The 10209-nt window shown below is 41.0% G+C and overlaps 1 protein-coding gene across 2 annotated transcripts; it reads left to right on the top strand.

The window, feature by feature from the left end:
• The first annotated feature begins 803 nt into the window (after window positions 1-803).
• On the top strand, window positions 804-10076 carry SPC24 (SPC24 component of NDC80 kinetochore complex). 2 transcript variants are annotated; one of them, XM_072399604.1, is made up of 6 exons: window positions 804-960; window positions 3173-3376; window positions 3530-3676; window positions 4882-4984; window positions 6217-6293; window positions 8642-10076. In XM_072399604.1, the coding sequence occupies exons 2-6, from the start codon at window positions 3211-3213 to the stop codon at window positions 8746-8748; spliced, it is 600 nt and encodes a 199-aa protein (XP_072255705.1). In that variant the 5' UTR covers window positions 804-960; window positions 3173-3210; the 3' UTR covers window positions 8749-10076. The 2 variants fall into 2 exon arrangements, with proteins under 2 accessions (XP_072255705.1, XP_072255706.1); XM_072399605.1 differs by having other exon boundaries at window positions 805-915.
• The last annotated feature ends 133 nt before the right edge of the window (window positions 10077-10209 follow it).

Below are 10209 nucleotides of genomic sequence, written 5' to 3'. Positions count from 1 at the left end.
GCTTGCGTTAAAGCTGGAAAACGCACCAAAATGCGGCAAAACGCTTCTATTGACTTCAATTTGATGTTTTCCCACGTTTTTAAGCACTAAAAACATAAACCCGGCATAGCCGTTTTCCAGCGTTTTAAAGGCAAGCTTTAAAATGCTAATAAAAGTGCTTAAAAACGCATATACATGCAATAGGAACGTTTACATGTGTTTGAAAAAAACGACAGTGTAAACCCAGCTTAAGACAACCAAAGATCCCGAACCTGGACGACGAAGATGTCAGTGACGACAAAAGAACATAGGGAAATTAGCTTAGTAATTGCGAACACTTAGGTTTAGTTCTTGATTTTGTATGATCAGGCCGAATATTACTGCAGAAAGTAATGGGCGATGTCCATTCTGCAATAATGTGTTTTACCTGCCTGATTGCACCAGGTTTCTGAAATTAACCTGAGCTGTGCATGCGCATCGCCAGCTTTGGTTGTCAGGGAAACCGGGCGTTTCCAGCTACTTTAATGTGTGCCGGGATGAAAGAACATTATTTCGGCACAGCCAATCTTGATGGCCAAAGATTGTCCAGACGTTGAAGAAGGAAGATGGCGGCACCTGGCGAAGGTGAGTTGGCTGGGTTTAGTTTTTCTTTAATTGCCTGGGAATACATTCAGCCTGCTGTGCTGCATGGTGTAACTGAAAATAAAAATCACTACAGGTCGGTGGATGAAACTTTCTGTCATTTCTAACCCAGCTTCTTCTCACATTAATCCAACCATTCATCCTCCAGGGTGCAATGTGACGTGTTCACCACAGGAGGAAGCCCAGCCCGCCCCGGATAAAGCCAGAGGCAGTCTTCTCTCCTCCTCCTTCTTCTCACCAGACGTCTATCACTGCCCCGGCACAGCCGCTCATCACCCGGCTCCCAGCGCTCCGGTACGCAGCAGCACACCGAAAGCAAAAGAGCGGGAAACCGCTGAGGTAACCTGTCAGGGAGGACACGGCACGCGCCGATTTCTGTCAGTGTTCTTACAACTCGGCGCCATACATTTAAATTTCCTAACGGCTTCAGGAAGAAGGCGGGGAGGGGTTTCCTGGTACGGGATTGGAGGAGCGCTGTAGGTTTGCTATGGTTACTTCGTTTACTACCGAGAGCAGAGGACTGCGGTTGGCTGTGGGAGGAGAGGGGGCGGGGTTAGTACTAAATAAAAGCAGGTAGCATGGTGAAGTTTTGTGTTGTGTGTATGTTTTCAGATAGGGAATGCTGGTTTAATATACTATATTTAAAATGAGTATGCAGTGTCACTTATTATACGCTTTATTTAAAGTACAGCACAGCTGTGGCAACTGCTTATCCTTCATTGACATGTTGATTTATTTCGTTTTGCTGTTGTGGAAGAGTGATGCCTTTTAGAATGAGACACAACATTGGTCACACAAACCTAGGTGACATATTGGGAAGAAAATGAACTCCTATAGGTCAGACAAGCCCAGCTGACCAAAATCGTGGAAAAAAATGAGCTAGAGGTTAGACAGGCCCAGCTGACAGATATCAGGGAAGAAAATGAGCTCCTATAGGTCAGATAGGCCCAGCTGGCTGAAATTGGGGAAGAAAATGAGCTACTATAGGTCAGAAAGGTCTAGCTACCAGATTCCTGAATAGAGAATTGTTGGCACTTCCTTATTGTGCTAGAGCTTGCTCAGTCCTCTCTCCAGCACATTCCTGTTGGTCAATGTAGTTGTCCAATCTAAATATGCGCTCCATTGGTATCTGACCGCTCCTTTCAAGTTTCTTTCAATGGTAACTCCTCCTCACCCACTCTCCTCTCTGTTGGTGTTCCCCAAGGGTCAGTCCTTGGACCGGTTCTCTTCTCTCTGTACACCTCCTCTCTCGGTAGTCTCATATCCTCCTTTGGCTTACAGTACCATCTGTATGCTGATGACACTCAAATCTATCTGTCCACCCCTGACCTGTCTCCTTCAGTCCTGGATAAGGTCTCATGCCGCCTGTCAGCCATCTCATCGTGGATGTCTGACCTATTCCTGAAACTCAACCTGAATAAAACAGAACTCATCATCTTCCCCCCTCAAATTCCAAATCTCCCTCTGACACCTTTCTAACTGTTGACAACACTGTTATTTGTCCCTCCCCCCAGGCACGTTGTCTTGGCATTACCTTTGACTCGGCCCTCTCATTTACCCCCCATATTCAGAACATTTCCAGGTCCTGTCTCTTTCACCTACGCAACATCTCCAAAGTCCCCCCCCTACCTGTCCCCTGAGACCACCTAACTCCTTGTACATGCTCTTATCTCTCGTCTGGACTACTGTAACATCCTTCTCGCTGGTATTCCACTAACCCGACTCTCTCACCTCCAATCTATTATGAACGCTGAAGCCAGACTCATCCATCCTTCCCACCGCTCCTCTTCTGCTGCCTCTCTTTGTAGTTCTATTCATTGGCTTCGATACATTTCACAGGCAAGAAATCCGAGCTCTGTGCTATGAGATGGGGGCGGGGCTGCCTGTGTCTCTTTCACATGAAGGCTGGAACTGTGTGCTCACCTCTCATCGGCAGCAATCCTCTGAACTGATGACACAGAGCACGGAGCAGCTTCACCGAGATTCGTGCATCCCAGGATGAGAGCTTTCGAGAGCTGGGCGGGGTATTTAAATCAGCCGGGCGGAGCAACCGGCTAAAACCCTCTGGGGAGAACTATGATATTTGTAATGTGTGGGTGATGGTCTTGGTGGCACTCTCGGACTTTACCTGAGAGGAAACATCAGCAAACACAGCAGCACCTTGAGATGCCAAGCTATTATTTTTTTATAGAAAACTTCCACCCTGATATTCCTATATTGTTACTGGGGTCTGACCTTTTTCTGACCTGATGGCTAAGCTTTACAAAGGACCCAGAAAGTACTTTTTATGTTTTCTGTGACAGTGTTGTTGGACACTGAAATACGAGTTGGAAGGACTTGTCATAGAAAATCTGCCCCTTTAGCCATCTCAAACCAAATAGGACAGGAACACAGAAGGAGTTGTTGTGGGTAACTGTGGTGATCTTGTGGTCTGCTCCTAAGAATGGTTCCTAACTGTTCCTCTTTTAGGTTTGTGACGCAGGATATACCGTTATATCTTTTGATACTGAGATCTTTGTCTTGATTTACTCAGTGTGTGTTTTATCTACAGGACTGTTCTGTTGTCCAGTTATCTGTATTCCATTCAAAATGCTTCGGGAGCAGATGCAAGAGTATGTGGAGGTGAGCCGGGAGATTGTCAAGGTCATGGTTTCAGACAATGCAGCGGCTGCTTTAAAGAAGAGCCTGGACGCGCAGGAAGCCATGATCAATTCTCTTCTGGAAACAGAAATGCGGACCTCGGATCTCATTAGAGGTGCTTATTGTATTATTGTGTTGACCTAGCTTTGAAGTAAGAGGGGAGCCAAAAAATTTTTAGAGTTGTCCCAAAACAATAATTAAGGGGAAACTGTGTTTAGATTCACTTTAATCCACATGCTTTTTGTATCATTTCTGTTGAAATCTTTAGATATTCTATCAGTTGAAGAAAAAGTTGCACACACGTTCTTGGAATCAGAAGAGACCAAGCAAAAAGTGTCATCCAAACTTCATAAGATTGAGCGGGAGCTGCAGGATCACTCTGCGAAAAATGCTTCAGTAGAAACCAACATTAAATATCCTTTAGAGCACAGTAGTGTTTTTTTTCTTGTACAGTGGCCTGTATTTACAGTGCTACTGTATAAAACTATAACAGAAAAACAAAAAAATTTGCTTTGTTAAAGATTGGAAAATGTCATTACTCTTATCAACCAACCAAATGCTTGTCCTTATTTTGTACATGACAATAGAAGGCTGTGCTAAAGCTCATCACATGAATTGGGATTTTTGCTCCTTCTTAAAAAAACAGGAGTCATTTCAATGAGAATTTTGGTTTGATGCATTCCTCAGGTTACTATTGACTAATATTTGTCAATACACACTGACCAGCAAACATATTAGTATAAGTTACTGACAGGTAAGGTGAATAACATTGATTATCTGGTTACAATGGCACATGTGAGGGAGATGGATATATTGGGCAACAAGTCAATAGTCACTTCTAGAAGGTTGGCAGCAGGGAAAGTTGGTGTAAGGAGTGACTTTGACAAGGACGAAATTTTGATGGCTAGACGACAGAACATCCAAAAAAAGTTATTTATGGTATGCAGTGGTTAGAACCCACCAAATGTGGTCCAGGGAGGGACAACCAGTGAACTAGCAACAGGGTCATGGGGACTGCAGGCTCACTGAGACAATCAAAAAACCCAATTCAAGTGATCAGTTTGGCATGACCATCTATTACTGTTGTGTGGGCAGTTGCAGAATGCTGATTGGGGGGGGGGGGGTTGTGTAGGCTTTTCTACTCAAGTTGTGTCTTGTTTCCAAAGCTAACAGATTGCAGCACCTTTGTACACCTGTTTTTCTGCTTCTAAAATAAATTTAGATGCTTTAAACAAGCATCTGCCAGTAGTTTTGTTTTGAGTAACCCTTGTAGTTGTCCTACAGTTCTACCTGGCTTTTGAGATATTGGGGAAAACAAAAAAGTGTCATTGTCACATAATGGACAGTGTGTAAGGGATTATAGTCCTGGGGATGTAGTTGGATATATTTTCCCCACTTTGGAAGCTTTCTTTGAATGTAACATTTGGATGAGCAAGTCATACTGGCGTATCATAACTATTTTTTTTAAGTGATTTACCCCTGCACTGGAAAATAACTATTCTCTTGATTTCTAAGAAATTTTTGTGACTGACTTGTGCTATTTTCTTGGAATCCATGCGGTGGCTAATAATTTATTAAAATAGTTTCATTGGTGGTTTGCTTTCCTTAACATTGGTACATTCCTTCAGAAAGAGATAGAAGACTTGAAGCTCTTAGAAGATGAAGTTGCAGAGGTGGAGAAGGAAGCTCAGGAAGACACCACTGTGGTCATCCCCTCAGCATTGTGAGTACTGCCATTATCAAAAGGGAACTGCAGGCAAAAAAAGAAAAAACATGCAGTGACATTTAAATAACCATAAAGATTCAGGGCAGAAGTTTTTCAATTCCCAACTGATGTTGTGAATGTTGGGACATTGCCTGGAACTTCCAGGAAGAAACTGAGAAAGTGTCCTTTATAAAAAAGCATAGATTGTGAGTCCATTGCCAGAAATTTAATAAAACCTGCTTGGGTCAAACAGATCTATAATCTGCCTTTTTTTATTTTTTTTTTTCAAACTAAGCAAATTAATCAAAAGCAAAGAGTTTGTAACCTCAAACTGTTTAATTCAAAAGCACAACATGGGTTTAAAATGAGAAGCTTTGGAAATTGTTGTAACCTATATCATCTTTATATGGAAATACCTAGTAGTGTCAGAAAAGATGCCCATCCTTTCAAAGGGAAGGTGACGCTTTATATTTTAACCACCAGAGCATTCTTTGTCAACCCTTATTAAATGGAGAAAACCTCTTCCTTACTTTGCTGATTATTGGGGAAGTCAGTGGAAATAACTTGCTATGGTCATTACATTGGTGGTCAGTAAGCAAAATAATCCTCCCCCTCATGCTCACTCAAAAGCCATCTTTTCAAACTTTCCTACATGTCTTCTGTCTCTTAAAACCCTCATGACTTACCCACCATTCCTTATCCCCCTCCTATTGGACAGCAGGGTTGGTTCAGTGGCTGGCACTCTGGCCTTTGCAGTGCTAAGTCACGGTTCGTATCCTGGCCAGGACATTATGTGCAAGGTGTTTGTATGTTCTCCCTGTGTCTGCTTGGGTTTTCTTCAGGTACTCTGGTTTCCTCCCACATTCCAAAAAACATGCAGTTAGTTTAATCCTCTCTCTCTCAAAACAGTTGTCATAAGACTACATTAATGACATATCAATATGGTAGGGACATTAGATTGTGAGCCCCTTTGAGGGACAGCTAGTGACATGAATATGGACTTTATAAAGCGCTGCATAAAATGTCAGTGCGCTATAAATACAAGATAATAATAATATTGTGTGCTGCTTCCTCCAACTTTTAGACTGTAAGATTTGGGCAGGGTCCTCTCCTCCTCCTGTATCACTGTGTGTATCTCAACCAAAGTTCCTCCAGTTTGTAGACAGTTCAAATCTATAAATATCATTGCTGTTTCTAATTATCGAATAAATGGGCAAGATGTAATAAAATTATTCCTCTGTTTTTTGCAGGTATATGGCAAAACTTTTTCATTCTGTAACCAAGATTGACTGGGATTACAACTGTGACTCAACGCTCATCAAAGGCAGTATCCTTCTATCGCAAACTTTTCTTTTTTTTTTTTTAGTATTGTGCTTTCTTTTCCTTATGGAGCAATTAAACTTAAATTGCAGAATTTTGTATTGTAGCTATTAAAAAAACTCACATAAAATTTGGAATTCCCTTGGGTTTATGAAAGTGGAAGACATTCAGATGAAACTGGCTGGTTAACCCATTCACTATTTACACTGAAAGAAATGGCTTATTAGCAGTTCAAGTAATGAGATATTTATGACAGAATTATTTCAGATCTGTATTAAAAAAAAATGGAAATCCCTAAATGTAAAGTGGTGTTTGCTTTTTGCAGTCCTGGATGGCAAAAACCAGGGGTGGGAAGAAGAAAACAAGGAGCCATTCGGTTTTCCTGCAGTACAAGGATCGATTTGAAAGGAGAGCAGAACGACTTCTGCCTTTCTTTTCACAAGCAGGGAGGGAGGGACTTACCGTGTTTCCCCGATGATAAGGCAGGGCCATCAAATAAGACAGCCCCCCCTTTTTAGAGAAAAAATGTAAAATAAGCCCCCCCCCCCGCAAATAAGCCACCCACCGATACCTGCGCTTACCCGAATCGGGTGGTACGGTGGGTGACTCCGTGTGGTTCCTCCGTCTGCCTCCATGGCTGCGTGCCGCGCCTCGTCATGAAGAGGAAGTGACAGGACTGCAGTGCGCGCACGTGACTCCGCCCAAGCAAACACAGGCAGCTTCCCTCATCCCTCCCTAACGGAGACTGCAGGAGTTTGTTCACGGCCAGAACATCCAAAAGTGAGACACAGACAGGTTTCTTTTGCTGTGAGCAATACCACTTACTGTATATAAGCTTTAGAATGGGACATTAAATGGTACAGTATATGATGAATTACAATGGGACATTTAATGGTACGGTATATTATTGATTACAGTAGAAGGGGACAATGAATGGATCAGATTAATCAGAAGGGGACAATGATTGGCACAGATTGATCAGAAGTGGACATGAATGGCACATGAACAATAACTGTGTACTGTAGTCTTCTTCATGGGTAAATAAGGCATCCCCCTGAAAATAAGCCCTAGAGCATATTTTGGCCTTCCAAAAAAAATAAGACAGTGTCTTATCATCGGGGAAACAGGGTAGTATGCATTATTTATTTGCCACAAAGAACCATTATTTATATCTGTCTGTCATTTGCAATATATAGCGCTGCGTAATATGTCAGCACTATATAAATTCTGTTTATTAATAGTAGTAATAATAATAATTGAATCCTATTTGTCATTCATCTCTGTATTTAGAAGTTTGCATACAGTTGGTCTTTAAAGGCTGTTCTAGTCATTTTTCTGTGCTGTTCCTCAGACACCACTACTTTGCTCAGAGGTATTTTCACCATTCTGACACTTGGGGTCCACCTTTCAGTACACAGCAGATATGCTTAGGCTGTAAGCTGTGCTAATTTTTAAAGTACAGCAAGTTTTTTGGGGGGAAAACATCTCAAAAATAAAGCAGAGAGGGCAAAGAACCAATCATTAGTATTGCCTGTGGTCTTTTTCCAGTAAGTAGCTGTGCTGAGGGCTTTGATGGGACATTTGTACATTCTCTATAGCAAATGAAAAAGTCTTTAAGCAAACAAGCTGTCAGTGCAGGCCCTTACTGATGTACCATCCCTTATTCGGCGGTGTGTGAAGTCTGGCTTTTCTCCTATCATAGCCTTCAAGACAAACAGCACAGAAGTGACAATGACAGTCGCACTCCAAATCTCCTTAGACTAGCTGGTAGAGGAAGCAGTACTTTATATTTCACATACAGCTATGAGGCTGTACACACAGTAGTTTCTAGACACAGATGCATGCCAGGATGTACAATACTATTTTTTTCAGGCAGAACTCTATACACTTAAAGCTTTCAGGGTACTGCTTGGGCACAATTACAATTTCTAAATATTCCCTAAAACAGAACTACTGTTTATTCGTTTTTGATAATGCTTATGGTATTTAATATCCTGTAGGTGTAGTTAGTTTAAAATTATAGTGTAGTAGTTATGTCTGTGTGTAGATCACCTTTTCTCTGCCTTTTAAATGAGGGAAACCTAGAAAGCCTTTTCAAGTATTCAGGTAACCCTGACTATAATTATCACAGCCGTAGCTCAGATTACATTAGTGTGGTGGTCAGTGAAAAAAAAATGTCTCTTACATGGTTAGTGAAAATGTCACCCTTAGAGATAGATAGCCAAAAATTGTTGGTCTCAAGGCACAAACTTCTCATTGCTCCAGGAACCTGGTTGTGAAACAATGGTTTAGACCAATGTCCACTGGTGCTTTGCAACATGTTCTCTAATTTTTTCCCTTAACCTGACCTTAAAGTTCATTATGGAGGAGAGATCGCTCAGCCCATCTGCATTGACAGCACTCAGCACTCAAAGATTTTCATTTGTGATTACCTATGGAGCCTCTTGTCCACCGAATGGTGATGCAGCCAGTGTGGAGAGGAAACATTTTTTATCTAACGTTCCACAATACGCTCAGAAACTCCAATGTGCCACCTGTAATTGTTGGAATGTGATTTGTAAGTCTCACACTCCTGTTTAATATCTGTGGACTAAAAAAAAAAACAATGAAATATGGATTTTATTTGCCACAGGCTTTTGCACCTTTTTATATATGTCGGATGCCTTTAATGTTGGCCTGCACATTTTTTGGTTTTAAAATCCTATTGCTGTTTTTTATATCTATATAAGTGTGAATGTTTGTGTGTTATGTAAACTACTAGTTTAGTTTAAATTTACAGGTTTCACACAGTCCCTTGCCAGAATTTTTGCCATTCCAAATTGCTTTTAGTACTAGCTGCCTCCTCCAGGGCACCAAGAAGTGAATGCATTTTTAGAACTGCTATATGTATATGTAAGAAGGGATATCTAAACCCAATCACATGTAATATAATGCAGCTTGTCAGTCCTTAAACAACCCATCTTCTTTATGTAACTGAGATCAAGGGAAGGGGAGATTGTAGTCCAAATCACTAGCAGACTGAGGTGACAGTTCTGCTCCTCCATAGTTGCATATAGTACAGTTGGTGAACGTTGTCAATTTAGAACAGGTGTGTCATTGGGAAGATCAGCAGGTGAAAAAAAGGGCAAAATACTAGAAGAAAAAATAATTCAGTTACCACATTTAGGGACTGGTAAGCTGCAATATATTGTGTTTCTTTTGGGTATAGATGTGTTTTTTTTCTGCAGGTTTTCCAAACACCATTTCTTCATTACCCCCAACTGGTCACCTTTTAAATATTCAGGAAAAAGCTGAGGTGAGTACGGAGTGAAACAAATGAAATCACTTAGCAAGTTTAGAGGACACCTCTATTTGGCTGTCATGACTAACTTCCCTCTGAAAATATGAGTTACTTTGATGTTCTGCTTGAGTTCTTTCTGTGACCTGAAAAAGTATTCAGATTGGGTGGACAGAAGTTCCAGGTCACTGTCTTAAAAAGCATGTGATCACAGAACACCGGAATGTCTTTTTATAGCCTCCATACTCTGTTTATTTTAAAAAACATTAGGGGATTTGATGAGTTTAATACACAAATACATTCTTTTTATTGTACCCTCAATGTGTCTCATTTTTTAATAAAACTAAAATTTGCCTTTAGTGCATTTAATTACAGAGAGAGGAATCAGCAGTTTGGTGTTGAAACTTTTATCAAGGGCAGTTTTATTTTTATGTGACTTTGCTGTTCTGTTCTCTACTGGTCCTTTAGCCATATTAACTGAGTGTTTTTGTAAATAAAATCAATTTGTTCTTACCTTTGTTTCTGTTGTGTTAGAATATAATGCTGGATGTCCTCCAGCCAGTAAATGAGTGTGGCTCTATCTGAATTGCTGAAGCTTCTTGCACATATGAGAAGCTCAATGAAATCGGAGCAACAAAATACTGTA

The sequence above is a fragment of the Pyxicephalus adspersus genome, chromosome 2, assembly GCF_032062135.1.
Source record: "Pyxicephalus adspersus chromosome 2, UCB_Pads_2.0, whole genome shotgun sequence".
NCBI lineage: Eukaryota > Metazoa > Chordata > Amphibia > Anura > Pyxicephalidae > Pyxicephalus > Pyxicephalus adspersus.
The sequence above is the reverse complement of the archived record's forward strand: the minus strand, read 5'-3'. Positions and strand labels throughout refer to the sequence as shown.